Source organism: Lepeophtheirus salmonis, chromosome 5 (assembly GCF_016086655.4).
Source record: "Lepeophtheirus salmonis chromosome 5, UVic_Lsal_1.4, whole genome shotgun sequence".
NCBI classification, from domain to species: domain Eukaryota; kingdom Metazoa; phylum Arthropoda; class Copepoda; order Siphonostomatoida; family Caligidae; genus Lepeophtheirus; species Lepeophtheirus salmonis.
Window position 1 is genome coordinate 16,254,899 of NC_052135.2, and position 27,347 is coordinate 16,282,245.

The 27,347-nt window shown below is 29.6% G+C and overlaps 1 protein-coding gene and 3 non-coding genes across 4 annotated transcripts; 2 read left to right on the plus strand and 2 right to left on the minus strand.

The window, feature by feature from the left end:
- Window positions 1-475: 475 nt before the first annotated feature.
- TRNAT-CGU (transfer RNA threonine (anticodon CGU)) lies at window positions 476-547 on the plus strand. The gene has a single exon. It is a non-coding gene; the product is annotated as a tRNA-Thr (tRNA).
- Window positions 548-15,622: 15,075 nt separating this feature from the next.
- On the minus strand, window positions 15,623-15,694 carry TRNAT-CGU (transfer RNA threonine (anticodon CGU)). The gene has a single exon. It is a non-coding gene; the product is annotated as a tRNA-Thr (tRNA).
- Window positions 15,695-17,661: 1,967 nt separating this feature from the next.
- On the plus strand, window positions 17,662-17,733 carry TRNAT-CGU (transfer RNA threonine (anticodon CGU)). The gene has a single exon. It is a non-coding gene; the product is annotated as a tRNA-Thr (tRNA).
- A 6,837-nt stretch (window positions 17,734-24,570) lies between these two features.
- LOC121118724 (G1/S-specific cyclin-D2) lies at window positions 24,571-26,325 on the minus strand. Its single transcript, XM_040713313.2, has 2 exons — window positions 25,825-26,325; window positions 24,571-25,483 (listed from the first exon to the last, which is right to left on the minus strand). Exons 1-2 carry the CDS (start codon window positions 26,203-26,205, stop codon window positions 24,734-24,736), a joined length of 1,131 nt encoding a protein of 376 aa, XP_040569247.1. The 5' UTR covers window positions 26,206-26,325; the 3' UTR covers window positions 24,571-24,733.
- Between the last annotated feature and the right edge of the window lie 1,022 nt (window positions 26,326-27,347).

Below are 27,347 nucleotides of genomic sequence, written 5' to 3' on the forward strand. Positions count from 1 at the left end.
ATTTTCTACATAATCTAAAGGATGATGACCTCAGCTTATAATTGCTATAGTTGGAATTTTTTTACGTTATATTTCATCCGTTCATGTATGTAATTCAAAACAAACATGGATCAAATATCAGTTGCCTTTTTTTATTATTTGGACATACCAACATACCTTTAGGTAATAGAAAAAGTCTATTTGAAGGCAGACTGCCTCAGATAAATACATATCCAATTGCATCCATGCCAAAAAAATACTTTTTATGACACTTCCCTTGGGTATAGTACGTGTGTATATAACTTACATGTTTTGACGGGGTTTCATTCATTGGAAGTCATAAATATTAATAAGTAAGTATGTCTTACTTTTCCTCTTTTTCTGTCGTGAGGCATGTATGAAAAAAAGAAGTGTACTTTATCTGCTTTAATTAATTAACAGTTGTTTACCAAAAAATAAAAATTATTTCTAAAAATGTTCTGCCTTAGCTATATCTGCCTTTATAGCTCAGTGGTAGAGCACTGGTCTCGTAAACCAGGGGTCGTGAGTTCGAACCTCACTGGAGGCAAGGTTTCTTTTTATCCTTATTTGCAATCAAATTATATTACTTTAATAGCAAATTTTTACCCGGTGTTGTTCGGGCCAAGGAAGGAGCGGGAAATGATATTAATGATCAATATTATTTCTTCTTAATGTTTAGAACCCTTCGATGCAGGAAATGCATGTATTAATTTGAATTTAAAAAATAAGTTATATAATCTTCAAATAAAATAGCAACAGTAATACATGAAAAAAAAAATTATACATGAGAGTCCATTTTTTTTTTTTTGTTAAAGAATTACCGAATCAGTTTTTGAGTTGTGGCTTAGAATAAGCCCACATTATATAACCCCCCCCAAATCGGCACCCCTTCATTAGTCAGACCAGGTTTGAAAGAGACACTCACGCAAAATTTCAGCCCCAGGTTCAACGGTGTGGGCACCCATAAAGGACAGACAAAACTCTATTATATACGTCTATATATACATATTCAGATAACTATTGTTATACAAAATAATATGACTACAACAAGTGTGATACTTTTTGTAGTTCGCAGCCTGAACGTATTTTGTAATTTTCTAAATCTGATATCATTATTATTTAATTATTGAGAAGAAAGTCTGAGTCAGTCTAGTCTGCTCATGAAGGACAAAGAGTTACACTTGGACACATAATTGAGTGTCGACATCGGAGAAACAGAGACCACGTGATCAGTATGAAGTATGGGAGGGGATGTAGCTACACTTTTTCTACCATAATCAATGATGAATATTACTCAATGAGTTAACCTTTTAACTGAATTAAGAAGGAGGAGGAGAAAGCAGTGCCATAATGCACAAGGAAAAATGATAAAGTGATGTCATCTGCGGTATAAAAAAGCTACATCTTGCGTGTGAAAAAAAAAAAAAAAAATCACCTCGACCATGTATCTTCTCAAGTTAACAAGTTCGTTACTTTGTTTTAATTTACGGAGTGTAATTTGTATTTATTTACTTCTTTGCCCTCTCATAGTCATTGCTAATCTAATAAGATGTCATGACAGCTTAGCTGATCTTCCTCCAAACATTCCTGAATCTGTTAGGGTTACCACATTAGTTTTTGAAGTTTTTTACATACTGTAGGGGGTAGGGTAGAGGGGATATATCCCCTACCCAAATAAAGAAATTTTTGCTTTTTATTAGAGAATTTAATATTTGATTTTTTTTTATTTAAATATTTAACATTTGAAATTTAATTTATACATTTTTTCTCGAAAAAGATTCAATATTTGATTATTAAATATTTAATTTTTTAAATTTTTTGTGAATAACTCCCGATTTTTGACTTTTTTATCAAAATAATTTAATTTTTGGCTTAATAACTGTGGATTTTTGAAATTATATTCGAAAAAAATTTAATATTTTTTTTACGAAAATAAATATTTTTTTGTGAGGAGCTATGAATTTTGATTTTTTTTTCTATAAAACTTCAATTTTTTAACTTCATTTCGAAAAAACTAAAAAAAACTAGCTCCTCTAAAATATAACCATGTGAACGCCCCTATATCGGCAGATCATATTGCATGGCTATTTAATTTAATTTCATACTTATAAACATATTTACGTACATTTAATATTCAAAATGATTCTTTGACTAACCAAAAAGGAAATATGCATTCAAATAACAGAATCATGAGTTTATCTAGATAGAAAACAAAAATAAAACCAAACAAGGCACTGCTTGAAATTTTTTTTCTTATCAACATTAGTAGCTTTGAATAGTTAAATCCTGCAAGGAGTTTATTAGGACTTGATATCAGAATGAAGGAATATTGATTTAACTACAACATGTCAATGAATTAAAGTAAAGCTGTATATTTCAATTTTTTATCAGAGGGTTATAAGTATTAACAAACATATTCATGATATAATTTGTATATATTACTTGTCAACATAAAAACAGGCTGTGATTTAAAAAAATTATTTTCTGAGTCTTTTTATTTCATTAGAAATGATCCCATAATTTTTATAGACCCTTATGCACCCTTATATCAACAAATATTGTTCGTTAATATGAGTTTATTTTAATTAAAGTTTTGAGCTTTTTAATGAATTCATGAGCTCCACACTTAAAATTTTATGCCTTAGAATTTACATCTTTTAAAATAAAGCCAACCTATTTTTATATTGAACATTGTGTATTAACAAAAGTTCAGCCTTTTTATTTTGACATATCATATACCTACTCTGTGGACCATATCGTCTGAACAAATATCTTATAACATGTAAAGTAACAAGTAACAAATAATTTAGTTTGTACGTTGTTAAAACAGCAATAGACCATATGTCTCTGTTCTCCATTATAATTGGAGTCAAATAATTATGATGAACCTACTTAAAAACAACTACAAAATGTTTCGACCTTGAAAGTAATTATACATTTAAAATAAGAATTCACAATAGGTAAAAAAAAAAAGTATATAAAGAAAATTCCATCAAATTAGAATAAAATTACAATTAAAATCCTGGGAGATATTGTAAATTGTTGAAACCTTACCCCAGGGATCATTGTTTTCGAATAATAGCTCAGTAATGGGGATAAAAGAATAAGAGAATAAGATTGTTAAATGGATTCAACTACCGTGAATGGGTCCATCCCAGAAAGAGTGAGTATAAGAAGATTTCTATATAGCATTATGGAGAATGTATTTTGATTAAATCCATGTTTATGATAAATATTACACAAGTCAACAAATTGTCACCTTTTTTAACTCTGGAATTGAGATAGATGATAAGTTTCTGATGGGTTTACCTGAATAAATATGAAAAAAAACTTTTTTTTGTTGCCTACAGATTGCTTTTCACAAATTCTACATGATAGGATGTTATTTTTCTTGAAAGGCAGAAAAAAGAAAAAAATATCATTTGTAGATATGTGTTTCTTGATTCAAAAATGTTTTAACTATTTATGAATCCTAGAAAAGATTGCTCTCTACACAAAACCAGAAATTTTGATATTTAAAGTTCCATTTCATATTTCTCAAGGTAAATGCAATAAAGAACTTGACATCTTAATCAAAGATAACAAATTGTGGACTAGTGTTATGGGTCAATGTATCTCTTGTCCTTGTAATATTTTGAAAATTCCGTATGTTTCACTTCTGAAATCTTGTATTAATGTCTATAATTGGACGAAATTGAGAGAATTATTCAAGTCGGACTTTTAAATTTTATTTTATGAACTTTTCTATTAAGAAAATAAGAAATTATTATACTTTTTTTCTTGTTAGAAAGGGGAAAGTAAAAAAATTTTATTTAATATTTTTTTCCAATGATCAATTATTGTTATATTTGTCATATAAGGATCTTTAACTATATACGTTTTCAACAAGTAAAAAAATGTATTTACAATGAGGAAAAGTTAACTTTATGCAAATTATTGCTGGAATATCAATTTTAAGGTATACATTTAGTATCCTGATTTTTTATGCATATTTATACATGTATATTGCAATTAAGGCTCAAAACGTGAATGCAATTACTATATCTTGCATAAAATTGCTATTTTAAGAATATGCATTAAACGATAGTTGTCAATGACATCAACATGTATTCATAAGTTGAGAATAAAAATCTTTTTTAAGCTCATTTAAGCTCTAAGTGTTTTAGAAAAGAAACTGCTTTTCTCTTGTGAGAAAATCATTATGAGCGTTTAATATACATACATTATTTTCTTAAGTAGAAAGTAATAGATTGAAATATGAGCTAGAATAATAGTCATTAAATCTTAGATGAGAACGGAGAGGAGTCAGTTTCTTGTACGTATTTCTTTTTATGATATAATTATATATATACCTTTCTTTTTGTTGTTGTAAGAGGCTGATTCAGCTTCTCTGGAGACGGAGCAAAAAAAAGAAGAAAGAAGATGATTCAAAACACTAACGATCCTTGTTCCCCCTTTTGTGTGTGACATTCTCTCTGTCTTACCTCCTAAGTTTTACCCAAATAAGAAACAATGGTTAGAGAACGAACGATACTTGACCATTAGCTTTTGTTCGTTAAGACAATGAAATATTTTGTATTCTGTTTTCCTTCTCATCCTTCAGGGTTCCTATTGTGCATGATCCCAGGGAACTACATATGTACGTAGGGACAAAAGTAATTCACTCTCCATACCTACCTTCTTACCTAAGTATACCTCCCAGCCTACCCTTCTAACCGAATAGCAGAACCTAAAGCCCTTCCACTTTAAAAAGTTGATTCATCCAAGTTGAACCATTATTTCTTAATGTAATATTTTGTCAACAAACAGTAGTTAGGCACAAAATGATTTTATGTCTTTGAGTTCCTTATCTAAATATATAAGTATAAAAGCTTCTCTGGGAGGTTGTGAACACTTTTTTTTCTTCTGTTTCTAATTGAGTTAGTTGTCTTTTAAAATCAACAACATATTTCTCGAGTCATAAATTCGATAATTCCATTAGGGAAAAAGAAGTATGATAAGGCTGTGTTTTGAAGTGAGAAATGCCAAATATTGGTCATATTCTTCATGAGATAAACTAATAGGAACTCAAAAAGTCACACATTCCAATTGGCTGCCAAGGAAACAAATGAAAAAAAGCAAGTCCCCAACAAATCAAAGTATCTATCTATTTGAAGCTCCCATCAGATTTCTGTTGTATTGATACATACATAGTTATGGACATCTGTATAGATACACATTATGGATCTGGAGAAAAGAATCAATTGTGATTCGTCTCCCTGGGTCATCATTATTCCATACATATATCTTTTGTTAGAAGCTTCTGTCCAGTTGGTAATTAAATAAACGTTGTTACAAAAAAGATCCACACAGTAGAAAAGTAATGTTTTTTTTATGTTTTGAGTAGGGGGTTAGAAATATTCTAAAAGATTCTGAGTATGAGGAGAGTAGGTAACCCATGGGAAATCCTAATATTTTTTGAAACATTTTTTATATGCTTCCCCGAAGCATATGATTGGATTTGAAGACAAATACATAAATGCATTATAATTAATCAAAGAAAAGCATTCACATTCCAATACAAGAAGAGAAGGATGCCACCTACATGGAAGAAGACATTAATTAAAGCATGTCCGAACGTGTCCTTGACGAAGCTACTTTAAACAAATCCATGTTGTAGCCCTCTCTTGTAAGTAATAATAGGATCAGTGTGAAAGTCATTATCAATATAAGAAATGATTGTTCTTACAAAAAAAAAGAAAAAAAATTGTAGTAATGATGGAGGAGAAACAATCCGGAGGCATCCCCCTCATTTGCCCCCCCCCCTCCTTCACTATTCATTTACGAAAAAGAAATAATATTACGTCATTTCACAAAGTCATAAAACAACCTAAAAATAATCGAACCAAGTTTTATAGTTCGTATTCTATGTATGTTTTTAGTATTTATATACACTCTTAATTGTTAAGTGAAGTTTGAATATCAAATGAGCATCCTGTTGAGTCAAGTTTGAAACTTGAGCCCTTTTTGAAGTATGTAGAGGAGGTAGAAATAAGCCTAATTTACATATCGATTGTAACTCAAGGAAATTTATTGAAATGACGAGTAGTTAAACGAAAAATAAAATAAAAATTATATACATAGTAGGGTGGAGCTTTTTTGTTACATTTTCAAAATTGAGGCCTTAAGGTCTCAAAATGTTCTTTTGACATTCACAAATTTTCAACCGTCACAAAAAATATTTAGAAAAAACTCAACGGATATAAGATTTGATAATTTGTAAAAATTTTATTTTACTTTTTTGGTATATTTTATATAATTTGGTTGTATGAGTATTTTTCCTCAAATAAAGCTCGAAAAAAGATCACCACGGTCAAAGTAATTCAAATTCGCACTTTTTGGTATAACAAACTAAAAAGTATGTACCAATTTTGATATTTATCCGTCAACTCGTTTGATCTAAGTGACCTTTTTCTACCTTTACTTTAGAAAAAAACATTTAAAATCATATTAAAAAAATTAGGCAAAAATTAATGTTGAATAAAACAAGTTTGCAAATTTTCAAATTTTTAAGGCCGTTGAACTATTTGCAAATCTTTTTCAAAACAGCTCAAAACTAGTCAAAGATAAGGAACATTTTGAGATCTTAAGCTTAAAGGCCACCAATTTTAAAAATAAGTCCATCCTAATACATTCTCCCTCTCATTTTCTCTCAATTATGTACCACTATTTAAATAAATAGTTAGAGAGTATTAATTTTTTTTAGTAGACCTTTCCCCCTTCTTAATTTGAGTCATGTGATCGGTAAACTTTGATCACTATGCTTTAAATAATAATATAAAATCAATTGGTATTATTATTAATGGCCCAAAGTTGATGATGTCAAATCCCTTTCTTACAATTCCCAAGGTTGAACCGCCCATTGTGAAGGATAAGTAGCTCTAAAAAAATAAAATAAGATCAATTGAGTAACTGTGAAATATTTTACGTAGGAATGTTTTTTTATTATTATTCAGAGAAACAAAAAAATGAGTTTTGAAACTAAAAAAAACCTTTGAATACACCAAAGATCCCCAATTCAGAGGAATGAAGTGCTCCAACAAGTATTAAAATAGAAAGTTTCTTATTGCGTCTATAAAGACTGGAATCACAACGAGATCTTTTTTGTGGTTGAACAATCAGCAAGTAAATAAATATTTATCTTTTTTGACAAAACCATTGAAGAATTACTTATTTTTTGTATTGAGCCATTCACAACAATCGTAAATTGAAAGTTCCTTTATTGTAGTTACTTTATATAGACAAAAAAATCGAAATATTAAATAAATATATATACAAATCAACGATCAGATTATAATTAAATCCCGAATGGTTTCTTGTCAGTTAATTAAGTACTTTTGAGAATTTATATGTTCATTTATGTTTTACTGAATGGAGCCTTAATCGTATAAAATCGTCTCTTAAGGGTAGAATATTTATTTTTAGACTAAATCTGTAGCAGGGAACAACAAATATTTAAAACAAAACAAAATAACAAAAAATGAAGGAATCTTTGAACTAAATGATTATTTTTTGTGGTCATAGATTATTTTATTGATATTTTTAATTAATGTATAGAATCTTGTCGTCGGTTTTTGTAAAGTTTTTTTTATTATCTTTTTATGCTTCATACATAGATTTATTTACCTATTTATATTGTACATAGATATTTATATAAAAATATCTTATCGAATAGGTGACTTTTACTTTGCGTATTCTTATCCTAAAATGAATTTCATTACTTTATATCCTTTGCAAATTATTCTGATATATATTACTGTTGTTTAGATATCAATATTTTTGCTCCGGTATTAAAAGTTGTATCGACCTTATTTAACACCAATACGTCCAAAAATTATTTTGGTATGGCAAAACTAAAAATTTGACATCAATTTGTTCATCAGTTCCAAAGATATTTCTGTCTAAAGTTAGTAAAATTAGATATAATTTTCTCTCTCAAAAAAAAGTGCCGAAATTGTCTTACTTCAATATCAATAACTTGCTCAATTTTTTTCCAATTATAATTTAATTTGCTGTGTAGATTAATTAGATGTAAGTTTCGCGCATGTTATATGAAGTATTATACATATATATCCCTCACATAATAGTTTGCTGTAGTTCCAGCAGATATATTCATGGTTAATTTTAGTATGTGGTGGAGCACGATGGAAAATAAATACTTAATTTAAGTCTATTTATTAAAAAAAGACAATTTTCTTTATTGATTTTTCTTATTGACAATTTTTTATTTTTTTTTAAAGGAAGTCTAGTTCAGAAATAGGGGGGAAATACGTCATTGACAGTATAGTATTTAGATGACTTAATGACGCTGCTAGTACCCATTCTAACAGCAACTTAATATATTACGATTTTAAACTTGTCAAACCTCGGTACTACTAAGTATTAGACTACCGAACACACCCTCGTATTGTATATCTTTGACGTCAATATTTATTTTAGCTGCCGATTGAAATAAATATTAATTTCTATGACGTATCAAATACATGATTTGAAGATTAATTTATTATACAACAATACTCTATATAGCCCTGGTAGTTGGTTCTGAGGATATAACTGACAGTTTGAATCCGGACTTTTCGAAACACAAGGAGTATTTTAATGCAACAAATAATTTTTTAAATTATTTCAATTTATTTAAATGATGGATTTTAATACTGGTTATGGTATTAAAATGAATAATGGTACGATTTTAAAATAAGGACTAAAGTGAGTATTGCTGTAAATAGCTGTGCACTTGAATGTGTCACATATTGCATTAGTTACTTTAATCAAATTAGTCATTTTATGGAATTTCAATTATTGTATTATTTGTTTTACAAGCACTCAAAAGTCTTTTTTTTAATATTTCATCTTATGTTTTAGTTACAACTTGTAGGATAGGCCTGTACAAGTTATAACCTGTACATGACGTAAATAAGTTTAGTATCTAATGAATGTGTAAATATATTCCTGTGAGAATAATCCAAAAATTGTATAAGGATTTAAAATATCACAAAAGTGAGCATCTCCATATGAAATCGTAATAAAGTTTTGCAACCAAACTTCAAAATTGTCAATTTTTATTTCTTCGAAAACAAAGTTTTCTTCCTTAAACCAGTAATTTCTTATATAATGCTGAGATCATTAAAGCAATGAAGCATATTTTAATAAACTACTCAAGGATGCTACTAGTTCAAAATTGGAAAACAATTCCAATTTTTAACATATTTTGATCATGAACAAATGACTTCTACGCTGATCTTTGTATCGATTTTATGTCATTGTATGTAGGATTCTGTTTTCGACTTTTATCTATTTTTCATTATGTCGTTGAAGAAAAATATTTTTTAAGAGGGGGTACACTTGTAACATTCCTTATAGAAGGGATCCCACGTTATACCAATAAAAATGAAGTAGATAGAATAACAAATAGGTAATCTATTTATCAGTACATACAAATGTATAATTAATTAGAATAGGAATTTTTGAAGAGCAATAAAATTTTTTGTTCGTAAAGGTATGTTTGTATAGATTATTATTATTATTTTACCAACCATTATTGGAATAATCATAAAACCAAGTTGAGTATAATTAAACCATAAAAACATAAATTTCTTAGCGAACTATATTTTTTTCTTACGAAAGAAAGACACATTTTCTTTACTTTTCAATGAGTTTGACTAATTTATGATAGGTCAGAGAATATTTTAATATAATGGTTGACTTTAGAAGTAAAATAACCTAATAATTAATAAGTGGCGGCTAGTAAACGTGGGTGGATGATTATATCTACAATAGTTTTGTTCTGATACCAATCTTTTTGAATCGGTGTCGGACCAAAATTAGTATCCGTGTTTCGATTCTTTTTGATACATGTTTGACAAAAAACAGCGTTAAGAATAATTCAATTAGACTTATAGGAATGTTTGCAGGATTTTTTTTGTTGATAAATATTTGATGACGTTATAAAAATTCATTTTTTAATATTGCATTGACTTATAAAATGAAATTTTTTAGCTCAGAAATTCGGGAGATTTCGTAACTGATAGGATAATTTGTTTATGACTTAATGGCGCTCAAAAACCCATTCCAATATAAATTAAGGATTGCACCTTTTTAAATAGGTACGTAACCGGTACCACTACAGGGCGTCCTCAGGGGGGTGCTGGAGTGGATGTAGCCCCCCCCCTCAATTAAGGTTTTTTTTTTCTTACTAAAATTTGTTTTTGATATTTCATTAAATTTTTTCTCCAAAAATTTAATTTTCTATGAAAAGCAATGAATTTTGGAAAATTTAACATAAAAATTTAACATTTGACAATTTTTTAGAAAATTTTTTCGGAAAATATTATATTATAAATTTAATTTTGGAAATTGTTTGGCACAAAATTTCAGTTTTTTAGAAAATTTCTGTATTTTAGAATTTTTTTCGATAAAATTTTATTTTTTGAGAATAATATATTTAAAAATTTTACCCCTAAAAATGTTTTATTGTGAAGAGCTACAAGGTTAATAAAAATACAATGTTAGACCATCATGTAATCAGGCTCGCTATAATTTTCAATCTTTTGTATTGTATCGACTGCTTGGCAAAACAGGCGGATTTTGACAAAACATGCAACCACTCATAGTATATGACGTCACTATTGAATGAATTTTCAATTTCATGTATTGTACCGACTGCTAGGAAAGAAAAACAGATTTTGACAAAACACACAACCACTCATCTACAATGATGTCAATATTAAAAGAATGGTGGAAGTCAAATATCAGTAGTACACACGTTAATGTATAACCTTATGTTTCTATTAATCCTGAATAGATATTGATTCTTGAAATTTTTCCCAAAAAATTTATATTTTTTTCAAAAAATTTAATTTTTTGTAAATAGCTATGTATTTTCAAATTTTTTTTCCAAAAATTTAATTTTTTGTGATTAACTTTGGATTTTTGAAAAAATTTAATTTCTCTTTTTTTCAGAAAAAATTAATTTTTAATTTTGTATTCAAAAACTAAACTTAAGTCCCCCCCCCCCACCAAAATAAAATATAATAATATATATATATAATCCTGCGGATGCCCCTACACTATAGTACCATCATACAGAACAACATTAATCTAGAATTAACTGCAGACCAGCTATGAATCATTTTTCTTTCCAAGATTTTAAAATAAAGGAAATTTCACACGTGACTCAATTGTGTGGATTTCCTTGATTTGACAATGAAATCTAATGGCCTTTACCCAACTTTCCTTTCTTCCTTCCTGAATGGAAGAAAACTGCATTCATTCTCTACTTTCTCTATTCTTCCCTGCTTTGAATGAATCAATGGGTATTTAACGGTCAGGGAAAAACGGTTTTATGACAGATGACTTAGACGGACTATAAATTTTTATGTATATATTGCAAACGTTACCAAATCCATTTTCTAATTCTTTTTTCAGAAATATCCATCAAATGTATTAAAAGTCTCTTTCAACAGAATATTTTATATGTTATTATTCAAAATTGAGATACATATGTACTTTTTGCAAGTTTTGTCAAGAAGTTAATTTTGGAGCTTTTAGAGATTATAATGTAAGATCTTGGCAGTGTAATTTTGAGATTGGTCATATGTTCGAGATAAATTTGTGAAGATTTTCTCGAAAATATGCAAAGCATGCTCATTAATTGAATGCCCAGATATTTTTTGTAAAGAAATTCGATTTTTATGTCAGCTATAGTTCTAAATCTGTAGGGTGCAGGGTTCAGTACTACAGATAAGAGTCGAATCCTAAAACAGACACTGCCTCAAAATATTGTTCTTGCTGTCAAGTTTACGACCAAAGCAATTACGCACATAAAAAAATTTATTTCCAAAAAAAAAAAATATATATATATATATTTATCAAAATCAAATTTTTCTCTCGATTTCAATTTGCCCTCGATCGCTGAAAGTCTTGATTTCAAACGCAACACTACTTTAAATTAGAAGAACATTAAACAAAAGTTTAAGAATCCGTATAACAATAATTGCTAGTATTACTCTAGCTTTTGTTGGAATTTAGTCTAAAGATCTTAAACCTCAATCTGAAACGAAATACTTTTTGTTGGATTAAATAATTCGTTCATTACAGAAGTTCAAACAAGATCAGTCGCAAAAATTCGGTAAAGATATATTTTATTGATCAATTTTATAGAAGAATTGTTGCTTTTTTTCCGAATTAGGAACATCAGTGAAACGATGTCATATTTCACTAGGCTTGGATAAAATATGTCCATAAGTTTAGTAAAGCCGAAAAAATTGGTCCACGATTGTAAAACAATTACATTTCGGTCCAAATCAATTTAGAAAAAAATCATTTTTTGACCAAACCGGGTCTTAACATTACTGACTAGAATTCTACCTTTTGATACTCGATGTTCTCATGTATTATGTATGTTCTATGCATCAGCGGGTCAGAAGAAAACAATAGATTCAAAACTTGTTGGATCATCCTTAAGTAGTAGTATGCATTCCGTTCCAGTTTAATGTACATATCGGTTATTGGTCAACATAATTAATTAATAATTTGATTTTTTTAATTAAAAATTCATAATACATCTAATATTATATCAACCCAGGGGAATACAATGTCTGGATTACCGTTGTTGCATAGAACATATTTTTTTCTCAATCCATTTCCCATCCTTTTTCTACTTACCGATAAACATTAGGGTGGCTCTTATCCTGTAAATAAAAGATCAATGATGTTACTTTCATTCTTTACATTTGAGTGACATTTTGAGCCTTTGGATCTTAACCTTTTGACTCAAACTGTGAATTTCCCAACATTTGCTGAAGTTTTTATTTTTAATTAGAAATTTAACCATAAGCTAGAAGAGAAAAGTAAAACATGTCAAGGTTCATCTTGTAGAAAGTACAAAAATATTATATAATCTAATGGTTTGGAAAAACGATTACTAAATCAGTCATGGTATTGACACACAATTTATTTCTGCTTACAAACAATGTTGGTAGTGTGCATAACGGTATGTTATTAGAAAAAAAATGGTAATATGAAATTTTTGTTGGGCATTTTTTTCAATATAGGACAAACTTCAAAAACGGGCCACCATTACATACCAATTAAGGTTAAAAATATTTTGCAGAGCGAAGCTTTATTATGAATGGAACAAAATGAAAGGATGAGATAAGTTAAAGTAAAAAATTGATTTTTATGAGCCACCCTAATATACATATGTATGTCAAATAAACAAAACGCTCTAAAGTTGTTTGCTCTAAAAACCAGGGACGTCAATGGAAAGAATAATAAAAATATATGATTGATTTAACAATCCATTGGTTATAATAGAGAGATGGAATTCAACTACTTTATTTTCCATTTATTTTCACAGACTAATTAGACCTTTGGAAATAAGTTAGTCATCATTATCAACATTCTTTTATCCATGTAAGGCTAGTATACTTATATAGGTCGAATATATGTCAAAGTAATATTATATTGGTGTAACCATATGTAATTTAAGAATGCAAATTAATAGACGTCATATATTTGATGCATTCCACATTCTTGTTCATTTTCCATAAAAAACCTATTTTTTTGGAAATCAATGAAATATTTCGGGTTATTTCATTTAAAAAAAATAATAAAAAAGTATAGTAGGGAGAGATTATGAGAAGTAGCGATCATGATTCTCATTTGTATGTAGCTGAAGTAAGTAAGTAAAAAAAATATGTTGTTTTTTTTCGTATCCCACAGAGGTTCAAAAAAGGTTTTTAATACTTGAACCGCTTTTAATACATACATATATTTGAACCTCCTATGTATAAAATATAAAAAAATTGATACAGAAATATTATCTTCGTCTTTTTATTTTTGAAGAATGACGTATTTTGGGGGGATCAAAAAAGGTCAAAGGAACGCCTCAGAGCAATATCTCAACGAACCATATATTTGCCTCAAGTCATTTGACTTTGATTTTAAAAGCCAAGGGATCATCAAGATGATGATGATCATGGAGAGAGAAAGAGAGTCCATCTCTGCAAAAATATAAAACCCAGAAAAGTTATGCAAAAAGCCATCATGAAAAAATGCGATCGTAAAATGTTTATTTAAGCAACAAATGCCTTAGAGACATACTTGTATGGGTATTATTAATAGTATAGTACTCACTAATATATTAATGAGTTGATAAAATATACAGTTGAAAGACAGAGTTACAATCAGTTGGAGGGAAGCTTTGAGAAATGGTGTAGTTATTAACCTACTGGTGGGTTGTTCATCCATTTGTTTACTTCGAATTCTTGAAATGGTTGATGTTGTCCGTGTGATAATCAGGGAAGATGGCTTTGCTATCCATCTTGACAGAGAGGGAAAGCATGCACATATATTGTATGTAGAACGATTCAACAAAACAAAACATGATTAAGTCGGTATGTACATCAGATTATTCGAGGAAAAGTGTTAAAAAAATACATCAAAGAAATTGTATTTTATTTAAAAAAATTACCATATTTTTCTTCCAAATTGATTTTATGGAATAATGACTCCTCAAGGTCGTTTGAGATTCTTTACAAAAATAATTCCCCGATTTTCATACATATTACATAGGTAATAATACATTCTTCCAATACTAGTTTTTTAATACTACGGAAAATATTCAAGATCAACGGTTTCTTGAGGATTGAGAAGATCATGTCATCTTCATTATTAGGTCAACAGCTGTGGATAGTAAGAAGAGCAGCACGGGTTATAAGCTCTAAGCTCATCATCATCTTCTCTGTGGTTTCATAAAACTACATATTAATATTTTTTCGTGTGTGGTTGATTTCATTGACTATTCTGACCTTGATATATATACATACCAATATATAAATGACGAAGAAAAATTCGTTAAATGAAGTAGTAATAATGTTAGAAATGTTTTTTGTTTTTTTTTGCCGAAAAGTCATTATCACCATTATTGTACCTATTTAATGATTAAACGAAATGGAGAGGTAGGAATTTAATGTGAAGTCTTTACTGAATAAAATAATAGAAACGAAAGAAGTTGGATATCGATTATTTTATTAACGCCCGTTCTAGGGATGGGTTTCCGGTATTTTTTTGGAATCGGATATACAGAGGTAATGGAACTTCAGACTTGGTTCTACCAGTGTATAAAGTTGAATTAGATGTATTTTTACATCTGCGAGTAATTTTTACTTATATCCCTTTATTTCAAAGAATCTCAAGATATCTTAAAATATAGATCCGAATACTTTTTATAAATTTAACTTGCCGATGAGTAACTACTTGTCTTTGTAATGTATTTTTTACATTGATGTTATACTGATGATCCCAAATGTATAGGTATTACCCGGGCTTATCTATTTTTATACAGTTATTGTACCTGAATTTACAAATTCACTGTTGCTTTTGCATCATACATTGTATGTTAAGTTATGTATACTATTTAATTTTAATGAGTCTCTTTTTAGATCATACGGGTTTTTTTAATCCTCCAATGATCTTAGTAACAAATAGGTTTGATTAATTATGTCAACAATTCCTTAAAAAACTTAGAAAAAATAACTATATTGTCTATAAACTTCAAACAATAGAATGCCAAAGACATATATGCCTCCAGTGAGGTTAGAACTCATGACCCCTGGTTTACGAGACCAGTGCTCTACCACTGAGCTATAAAGGCAATTGACGTTACCGAGAAAAAGTACAAAAAATAATTTTACAATTTTTATGAACGAAAGTATGCCAACACCTGTATTCAATCACTGTACATTTTATTAGGTACTGTTGACAACATTGTTTCTGCGTCATATTCTTTAATTAACTTTTTTTAGAAGAATACCTGATCATATATGAATTTCAATCTTTTTGAAACATGTCAAATTTCTTTACATATTTTGACAAACAGATTCCTGCGGATATGCAAATATTTAAAGTATTTTTGGAAAAACTGATCCGAAAGGAGTTATATTTAACAACTAAAAAACTGCTTATATAATTAATATCCTTAAATTTATAAATTAAAAATAAATAAAAGATGGGGGGGCATGGATCTATTGAACTTATTGGTTAATGAAGATAAAAAGGTTGTCTTACCATTCTTATAAGAGGAAGTAAAAATCAAAACATGAATCAATTTATTATTTTTGTAGAAAAAAATATATATATATCATATTGGCGAAATATTATTAGTTTGTAAAACAAAAATGTCCAACTAGAAGGTGTAAGTTTTGTTATGAACATAGTTTTATGCGAATTTTCTGTCAAATTGTGTTTTTTTGTAGAATTTTCTTAGATCCCTATCAAGAAGAACAAATTCAAATGACGAATAAGATGAGTTTTGATCATAGGTACAGATAATTAACTATGTAGATATATTGTTAAGAAGTAGAATAGATTTTAAAAAGGTAGAGATTCATTTAAAAATCGGCAAGTATTTTTCTAAAACAAGAATAATGAAAGAATATGACGTGGAGACAATATTGTCTACCGTCTCTATTAAAATGTACAGTGATTGAATAGAAGTGTTGACATACTCTTGTTTATTATAATTGTTAAAAAAATTAGATAAGATTTCTTTATGGTACCAATTGCCTATACGCTCAGTGCTTGAGCACTGGTCTCATATCAGGTATATTTGAAATATACACAGTTTAATTTTTTTAAATAATTGCTTCATATTGCAAATAATATTCATACTATAAAAATATAAATTTTATAACAAATTATTTTAAAGGGTGCTTTGTACTTATTCATTCAAGTCAGTTAGTATTAGCTGTGTTTATAACAGTATTCCTTTTTCGTAAAGTGATGTAGAACGGATTAATTTTATTAAAGGTCTTATTTATTGCTGCCTTCATAGCCCCCACACTCCTATATCGTTTTTATATGCCTTCATCTCAACATGCTGCCAGAATGAATAATAAAGGGGATTGCATCTGGGTTGTAGGGTGACAACTTTATTTTTACCCAAAAAGATATCCTCTTTCGAACTGGGCAGAGTTAAGGTAATTTAAAAGTTTTTTGCATCGCTGAGGATGGGATTCTTTCATATTGTTTGTAAAGAAATACCTCTACAACATTACCAAGGACGTACCACCACTTTTTTCTACTGTTTTATTAACTGCAGTGGTAAATACTCCAAGATCCTGAGTTTGATTTTGCATTGCACCCGTTACGTATCTCTTGATCTAGTTTTTGAGGATTTCTGCCTGATGATATATTTCTTACCAGAGCCTTCCTTCCTTTCAAAGTTCCCACCACAATCGAACTTCTTTTTCACGTTATAGACAGTCACATTGTAGACTCCAATAAGCCTTTAAATTTCAGTTGGAATGAGACCTGCACGAATTAATGTTGAGACTTTAAGCATTGTTTCCGGCTTTATTTTATTTAAATTTTTTTATAAATGAAAAAATATATATAGTTTTATGTATCTGATATTTCATACGAAGTCTATTACCTAAAATATTTGAAATTTTACTTATACCCAGATATTATTCTAATAAGATACAAATAAATATGACATAGATACAATATTGACGACGGTCTCTAATGAAATTTACACTGATTGAAAACAAGTGTTGCCATTCTTTTGTTTATTAAAACTGTTAAATAATTTTAATATATGATTAATCTTTTCCATCAAATGCCTTTATAGCTCAGTGGTAGAGCACTGGTCTCGTAAACCAGGGGTCGTGAGTTCAAACCTCACTGGAGGCAAGTTATATTTTCCTATATACTATATGTTGTTGTTTATAAAATACACAAAGTACATTCATTCCTTTAAAAATACAACATAAATAACGAAACAAGTAAAATGTAAATATTGAAATGACTTCTATTGTGATTTTTAGAGATATTTTGCATACAATTAAATTATCAATACATTAACAAGCAACAATTCTTATTTTTTTTGTGTTAACCAATATTCCTGCCATTACAAGTGTAACAGTGGTACTATTTCACTCCATTATCCACTAGAAATTATAACACACTTCACTGCTCACAATGGGGTTGCTTCCAAAATCATCCTCTTAAATATAATACTTGTAATTATAAGATTATTGTCATAGCTTCTAGTTTGAGAATTGCTGATTAAGAATTCCAATGAATAAATCTAACCTTAAGTAAGACATGATATCTTTCTTTTACAGCTTACTCAATCCTTTTTGTCAATATAAAATGGAGTTAAGAATCCCACAATATAATACACTCTAACATTTCTTCATACATATTATTAAGATTATTTCATAAGCAGTACTGTGATGTTATACCTACATATCTAATTATAAATGTCAGAGGGTACAAGACGAGAACTCAAAAGCAATAAAAATAATGAATAGAACATAGGGGGAAAAAACCTATTAAAAGTGAATAAAAAGGTATATTATGAATGTATGTAACCCACTCTACCACAAAAAAACCCTTGTGGTTTTGAAATAATCATAATAAAATATATTATTAAAAAATGTTTAACTCGTGCCTATGTAGCCTTTAGTTGGTCCTTTATGCTATAGAGTCGCATAAAAAAGTTCGTTAAGTTATTATTTGGATTGGCTGCAAAAGCCAAAATGAACTAAATGTTATTTATTTCCTTTTCTTAAAATTGAGAAAATTGCTCAGTCTTCAGAACATCTAGCCTCCATAACTTACAGTTGTTTTAAGTCGTATGTCCTTAATTGTTTTTATGCAAAGACATAAGAATCTGGCTTTTTATTTATTGATTATTATTGTTGTTATCTTTCTACAATACTAAGTGCCTTAGGAAGAGGGAAATAAGGATGTTATATTATTAAGATTAACTCATTAATCAAGCAAAGTTTGTCTATATATATATATTTGTCTGTCTGTGGAGGACTCATTTTTGAACGTAGTCTGCTTAATATTTTAGAACTGCATTACTACTTGATCTAAGAAATAATAGTTTAGAAACGAGCGTGTGTAGCTAAAACTCAGCGTGACATATTAAAAAATATTCAGAAAAAGTTATTCTGATCAGTTATACGTGGAATGCTAAAGAGTTAATTGTAAAAACGCAAGACCAAAGTAATACAGATAGTATTTTAAAGGAATACTTTTGTATAGAAAGTGGGAACCAAAACTTGTAGTAGCTAATTACGAGGTTTCATTGCGCAACAGAATGACAGCTAAAAAATTAAACAAGTTTTATTTGATCCCATATCCTTCATTGTAAAAATATAAAGGCAATGCATGCGCAATCTTCGCTGCGCAGGTGTCAGTACCGAGAAGGTTGCAGTGACCCTTGGTATCTCCATTTGGACTGCTTATAGCATCATGGAGTCTAATACAGCCCCATACATAAAAAAATAACCATTCTGCAGGAACAATATGACTGACTTTTGAAGAAACCTGCGTACATGTGACCCTCTTCTAGCCCTGACCTCAATCCCCTGGACTACACAGTTTGGGGCACTTTGGAAAAAAAGGTGTGTCGCACCTCTTATAAATATTAGGATTCGCTCTGAACTACCATCATGATAACATGATACGTCATGGACACGGTCTTTATCCTCAAGAACTGCCAATCTGTTCTCCAGCGTGTCAAGGCTGTTATTGCTTATGAAAGAGGGTATATTTACAAAAAAATAAAGTTAAATATCATATTTAACATATCAGAAATTGTTTGTGAGTTATCTTTTCTTGATTACATAAAAATCACGTTTTCGTAATTTAGTCATAAGTTTTGGATCCTTACCCTATATGTATTTGCAATTTTTAAACTTGGCGATAAAGGCGTTGAGAAACTTTGTGTTATAGTTTGACAAATAACTCTGAGGAATGCCGGGTTCACCCGCTAGAATTTATAAATTAAAACTAATTCAATTAATTGTATACTTAGAGTTTTATGTTTACCAAAAAATTTGTAATTATTTATTATTTAAAAAAATTAACATATTTCTAAAAATTTTTTAGAAATAAACATCCCTCGTACCTTAAAAAATATATTACATACACATTTAAACCATTTCTTTAGATGTGTAGTTGAGTGTTGAACCGTTTATCAAGCAACTGCAATCAAGGTCAATTGTATTCTTTGGACTACACTTGTAGTTACCTATTACATAGATATAAAGTATTTTAATATCAAACAATTTAAAAAGTCATGTTTTTTTTTCTTAAAAAAAGATTTGTGAGCTGTTATTGTAATTATAGAGTGTAGCTAAATTTAACTTGTTTCTGGTGGCACTTCAAGGACATGGTTTTCTCTCTCTCTTTCTTTATTTCTCAGAGGAGCAATGTTGTTTTGTAGTTAGGGAGTGGGATAAAAATCTCACTCCACCTTAAAAATAAAAGCAGGGGAAAACATTATTAAAGAGATATTCACATTGTTCTTGCCTTATTGTCAACATCAAAGTCATTAAGACTCTTGCATTTTTTTAACAAAGTAGTTATATTGTAGAAGATTGGGTGGCCGAAATGAATATGTACACATATATTTTTACTTAAAAAACTATACAAATGTTCTTTTTGTATATGTGGACAACATTTTTGCCAATTAATGTTGAGTAGATGTTGGGATTTTGTACTATATAGTTATTACTTGTACTCTAAGCAGATTGTGAGATTAAGCATTTAAAAGTGATAAATAATAATTTGCACTTTTGATGAATTTAAGAGAATAATTGTCAATTACTTTGAAGGAAAGGAAAAACCCTATCAAAAGTGATATATTTATAAAAAAATGGTAATATTTGCAGTTGCAGTTTTTATTATTAATGGGACAATTAAAAAAAAAATCCCAATGCATATTCTTTAATATTTTAAATAATAGTTAAAAAATACCAAAGGATTATATTTTAGGGGAAAAAGGCTTGGCTTTTGGATTAAAAAAAAACATACAAAAAATAAATTTAAACATACAATATCATATTTAAAAATTATTCAAAAATCCAAAACTATTCACATAAAATTTAAAAAAACACATGGTTTTTCTCAAAAAATTAAAATTTTTGAAAAAATAATTTCAAAATCGACAGCTTTTCACAAAATTTTTACAAAATCCACACCTGTTCACAAAAAATGAAATTTTGTGGGGAAAAAGTTGAAAAATATTCAGTTGTCACAAAAATTATTTTTTGGAAAAAATTTAGAAAATTATATTTCTTATATGAAGTTTTTTGAAAATAAAAATTCAAAAATTATATTTTTTGGGGGAAAAGTTTCAAAAATATATAGTTAGTCAAAGAAAATTAATTTTTTGGAAAAAAAAATTGATAAATTAAATTTTCTAGTAAAAAGCAAAAATTTATTTATTCTTTTTTTTGGGGGTGGGGTGAGTTGAGCTATTTTTTTCTATTGCTGAGGAAAGTAATAAAAAGTTTAATACTAGTAATAAATAATAATAACCACTAATTAACATTATTTTGCCGATTCCAATCTCAATTCCAAAACAAACAAAAAAAAAAAAAAAAAAAAGGACCGATTCTCCAATGCCGATAACGATAAAGTGTTGCAAAACGAAAGCATTGAATTGTCTTAAACGAATATCATAGTACTCATTATTCATTCACGATGAGCACAGGATTGTCATAAGATGTACAAATTACAGCTTGACCAGAATATTAACCTTCAAAAAGAAAGATTGGTGAGACGTTCAATATTGATTTGACCTCAATTCTTTTCAATATATGCTTACATTGATGCTTTATCTCTTGTTAGTAAGTACCTGCCCCATTTTTTTTTATTTTATCTCTAATAAGAATTTATGATCATTATTTTTTGATAATGAGTATGGAATTATGTATATATATTTCTATATACCTATAATACTATTATTTTATAGCTTGGAGCTATATAATAATCGTGTGAGAAACTAATCGGTCGGGTTATTCAAAAAATGACCTTGAACATTATGGAATGATTATTATTAGACTTTTAAGTTACCGAGGAGTTCATACTTGTGTGTTTCAATAAAATCATCAATAAAGTACGCACATACTAATCTTGAGACTCAGTCCAAGAATTTTTTTTTCGGTTCGGTCTTAAATGAATTTTTTAGGGTCTCAATTTAAGGACTCATTTTCTCTACATTCCTGATTTATGAGTTGTACAAATATGCTTTATGCAACAGATTTAAATTCATTTGACGTTATTGTGGTTGATATTTACAATTTTGAAAAACAAATGACGGTATCGACAATTTATATAATTGATCTTGACCGACTTTTTCCTTGACACCACTCTAAATATTTCTTTGAGGTCAGTACAGGTCGTTATTCTTTAAAGTACGGAATTAGCTGAGTCCACTAAAAATCATAAAGGCTTATGAGACTAAAATCCAAGACTAACATATTCCAATTTTTAAAGTCAAAGCAACCATACAGTTATAAATTTCAAGGTTTTCCAAATAGGTACTTGCTAAATTTTTACAGAACTACCGAAAAAACAAAATCTAATTCGAACATATTGCAAATTTTATATTTATACATATATTTAGGGTGGGAAAGAAAAATTCGCCTCACAAAATCGCTTTTATATCGATTATTTTCATCTACGGTAATACATCAGATTGCGGGGGTATTTAGTTTACGAGTGTTTTGGAGAAAAATACCATTTTTGGTTTGAAAGTAAGTGTTATCTGAGACAAAAAATAAATTTACAAAGACTTCTTTCCTAAGTTTTAAAATTTAAATTTGAGAATGTTGCCTTTTTTTGGAAAAAAATTCTCTAAAACCATAACAAGCCAGTTTTACCTTGAGTAAAGACTAAATGCAGCCCCCCTTTTTGTTTTGTCGAGGGGCATTTATATTTTTGAAATTTGTTCGACTTCATTAATGCCGGTTCTTTATTTTTCAAACACTTTATTTTAGTTTACGTTTAAGAAAAAAAGTAGATTATTTACTATATCTACAATGTGATGGGCCCTATTTCTTATAATCAACCGCGAAACTTAGGACAAGTGCCTCAGATTTTCCTCGTAAAACCGGTATTGTTAGGGGTGTCCGTTTTCAAATGAGAAAGATTGATTGATTGACAACATATTTTTATCCTTAAGTTACTTTAAAAACTCCCCCTAGCCTTGGACTAGAATAATAATCCAACAAAGAAAATCCTCTTTATTTTACTAGGCATGTAAATAATTGCCACTTAATAGAAGTTAATTTGTATACTTTTAAGAGACAAATTCACAGTCCGTTTTTGTTTATGTCGGTTTTGTTGATCAGATTCGGATAATTTTAATCATCCAATGTATTACTGTACCTACGACCATTGGCATACGAGAGGGTGTAATTACCCTACAAATTTAGGAAAAATAGCAACTTTTCGGCTTCTATTTTTTTTTATTAAAAAATGTCAGCAAATAACAAAGCTTTTATGGAAAAGGGTCCTTAAATAAAATATATTTTTGAAACAAATTCTAGTCCCAAAATATTGAAGTTGACCTCTAATAAATTATCATCTCCTAAACCTACATATGTCTATAACAGACTGGGAGTTAGTTATGACTGGGAATGAGAAAAAAATCTATGGATATTCCATCCCTTTTTACTAGCCTTAAGCTATGTATCTGTTGTTATACAACGATTTTAACAGAAATGAAGCCTTTATCAAGTGCATTTACATATTATGCATATACTAACTATTTATTTTATAAAATGTATGCGCTTATAGGGTTTTATTCATGTTCAAATCATTCATAGCTTAGTTTCGAAACAATACAAGCTGTTAAACGAACAGTTTGTTCATGACTCGATACAATAGATATGAACACACATACCTACAACTATATGTGCAAAACACATTTGTTTGATTGAAAATTAATGGTTTCACTGTCTCATTTCATTTTATTTCTGTATACATTTTTATTGACCGGATGCTTGTGAAATATATTACATATTTTCAAGACTACAAATATAAATAATGTAGAACACATTTCTTTTATGGGTGAGAGAGGCTGTAATTTATCCTAAATGTTCTAACACCCCAAATGGGCCTCCTTTTATTCATGGCTAAATGAAATGGAAAAATTGAGAAGAGCAAAATGTTAATTCTTTCCACACAACAACCTTAACTCATTTTTGAACATTAACTTTTATTAGGAATTTAGATCGTTTATGTTTCCTATAGGAAGATGAATATCAACAAGTTTGAATTGTATAAACATAAATTTGTATTGCTTCAATTATTCTACATGATATTCGTGTCGATTTTACCAACCGTAACACACTCGATGAACGACGCATATAAGAAGAAAGAAAACTCAAATACTTTGCGTCACCTGCGGCTGGTTTTTACGTAAGAGGTTTCTTCCCCCTTTTCTCCTTTGAGAAGTCTTTTTTTATGACCACGGGAAGAAGAAATATTTTGAAAAACGTTAAACTAATCAACCAATTATAGAACGTTTCATGGTTTTGCGTAGCAAAAAATAAAATAAAAATATATCTACTTAAAACATATCTCTTTGAAACAGGTTTTATTAGAGGGCGGATCCTATTTGTGAATTTTCTATTCTATTTTTATGACTGTTGCTTTAAGAAATGATCAGGTAATTAGGAATCAATTTGGATTTTCTTATAAAAAATAATGATACAATAATTGGAGGACTGTATATAATTTATATTCATTTTCAATTACATTAAAACATTCTTATAACATTCGTAAATACATATAACATCAATGATTCAAAGAGTTGCTCTCCTTGTTAACACAGATAATAGGGTTCAGAATAAACAAAAATAAAGAAGTAAAAAACTTCTAATCAAGACTCACCCCACCACCATTTCCTAAGTGGTGAGATTTGGGTCGTACTCAAAAAATTATCCAATTCACCTGAGGAAGAACTGGGGCGAAGTGGTAGTTTGACTGAAGTAGCAGAGTCTGGAGAAGAATGCGCAGAAGAAGAGGCAGATCCTCCCGAAGAGGATGGAATCTCCGTCAAACCTGATGCATTCAACCCTATGGCACTATCATTATTCTCCTTGTTACAACATCCGAATTCATCATCCTCATCATCAAACTCGGACTGAAGGCGCTTTCGAGGGGCAACTCTTTGACGAACTTCTTTGAGAGGAGAGCGTTTGGGAGGAAGGAGAGTGGACTTTGGGGTTGAAGATGACTCTGGGGATATAGATGAGGATGGAGCATCCTGAGGCTCTAATCTCTTTGGCGATGATGCTCCTAAAAGGGACCACATAATTTTCTCAAGCTGATTTCGCGTATCCTCAACCTTGGCTTGTGTGAGGCCTACAGAGTTAAGGATATCAGATTTGATTTCATGGATTTGATCGTCTTCTTTGAGGGCTAGACTTAGAGAACCAAATGCTTGAGCTGCCTTGGAATACCAGTCCTTCTTTGGACCTTTAATCAGGAGGGAAAGGGCAATGATGAGACTTGCATTGGTTAAGATTGTCTCATTGATAGTACCCGAAGGGATATTCTCAAAATAGTCTTGAGGAATAACACACTCTAAGTTCCAATTCAATTTTGAGAGCACTAGGAGTTCCCATGCCTATAAGTAAAAACAAGAAGTTAATTTTGGTTAGTCTTAATAGCATGTCATTTTTTCCCCGGGAAATGACGTCATTCCAGTCTTTTTAAATTAAGGTAAATTCTTCTTCTTATTTTCAAGTTTATTAAAAGCCGTTAGAGTTCAGCGCCATCTATGATATGGCGGGAAAGTTATTTCCCAACGGCTAGAGAAAAAATGGCAAATATTCTATGAACGAAGACAAAGATTACTATCTATTTTAAATTTATAATTAATTTTTACGAAATCACATTATTTTTTATTCATACTCGTATGTATTTATTATTTATATGGGATTTAAAAAAAAAAAAATCAATGATTACCTTAACCTCGTTACCCTTGATAGAGTCATCAGTAGCCCCAATGAGATTCGAAAGAGGAATAAGTCGTACACCAGGAATAATTTTACTTGCCAACGAAACACAAACAACACCCGTCAGCTGTAGTTGAGATTTCTTTATGCGACACACATTTAAGAACTTATCTAGGATATCTACAGCCATGACAGGGATTTTATAGCGTGTGTCCAAACTCTCATCACGTTCTTTTAAACACAAATCATGGATCCATTGTAGGAGCGAAGTCCGATCGTCGTGAGAGATCTCAGGTTGATCCAGACGATTCCAGTGTCCTGAGAGACAAAGTCGTACTTCTTCAGCACGGTCTTCTAATTCACGTGTCCAGAGATTACTAAGAGATTCCATGAGGGGTAGCTGAGGAGAGGATCGATCATATGGTGTGATTTAGGAAGAAAGTCCGGCTTTTCTTCTTCTCTTTTTTTTTTTACGTCGGAAGTGTTTCCTCTTGCCTTTCAAAAATGAAATGAGAACCACGGTTTTAACTCAATGAATTGAGGGCGTGTGTTTCGCGTTCGTTCGTTCGCCTTATGTAGAGCGTGATACATCGTTTGGTGTTTGTATTCGTTGTTCATTCTATGATACATACATATATAGTATGTATGTTTGTAGTTAAATTCGGAGTTGTTTCTAAGGGGTGGAGTGGTAGATCTCCTCCCTATTATACATAGAGCAACTACTTGTTGGGAGATCATACACTGGCTTTCAATTCCATTTCAAAACGGAGTCCGTTGTGTTTTTCACTCCGGAAATAAGTGTCAATTTTCTCTCTTTCTTTTTGATATATGTATACATATGTTTTGACAATTCTTTACGAAGCTTTCATAGCCTAACTTTCAGCTGTACATTAGATCAAGAATGATTAAATACTTTTTGAGAAGATTTTCTTTTCTAAAAAGGTTTATTTTATTCACCAAAGAGAGATTGGGACGTCAAATCCGCTTACTTAGTTGCATGTCACAACACCTCCTACTAAATCATTTCTTTTAAATCCTTTTTGGATATTCAAAATTACTGAGATGAATCACTTTAATATACTTCAAAGGAAGTACTACAATCAAATGTCACTTAGAACATAGTTTTTGACAGCTATTTAAAGGATTTAAAAGGGTCAACACCTACACTTAAAAAGTATTTTAAAACTCTGTTTCTTCAGCCATTTAAAAAAAAGTTCCCTTGGAAACACGTTGTAAATGAATGAAGAAGGATACATAATTATGAGTAATTCATAATTATGTATTTTGACAATCGGATACTACAAAAAAGAAAAAGAAAAAAGGACCCCAACCATTTTAACAGATATTTTTCTTATCCATTCAAAATTATAAGAAAGGGGTAATAATAACACACTCAAAAATAATGATAACAGCAAAAACAACAATTCTGGCGCCAACCTCTTAATCGCCATTATCATCAACCTCCTCGACCGCTATCTTAAAATATGTTAATTATTATAAAATTTCGTTAAAATCCAATTTGTTTCTTTTTCT

Bases quoted from the DNA above. Each gene is read 5' to 3' on its own strand.
- LOC121118724 (XM_040713313.2), bottom strand. From the start codon at position 26,205: ATGGAATCTCTTAGTAATCTCTGGACACGTGAATTAGAAGACCGTGCT. The intron at 25,484-25,824 runs GTAATCATTGAT...TTTTACTTATAG, and splicing joins TCAAGGGTAACGAGGTTAAG to GCATGGGAACTCCTAGTGCT.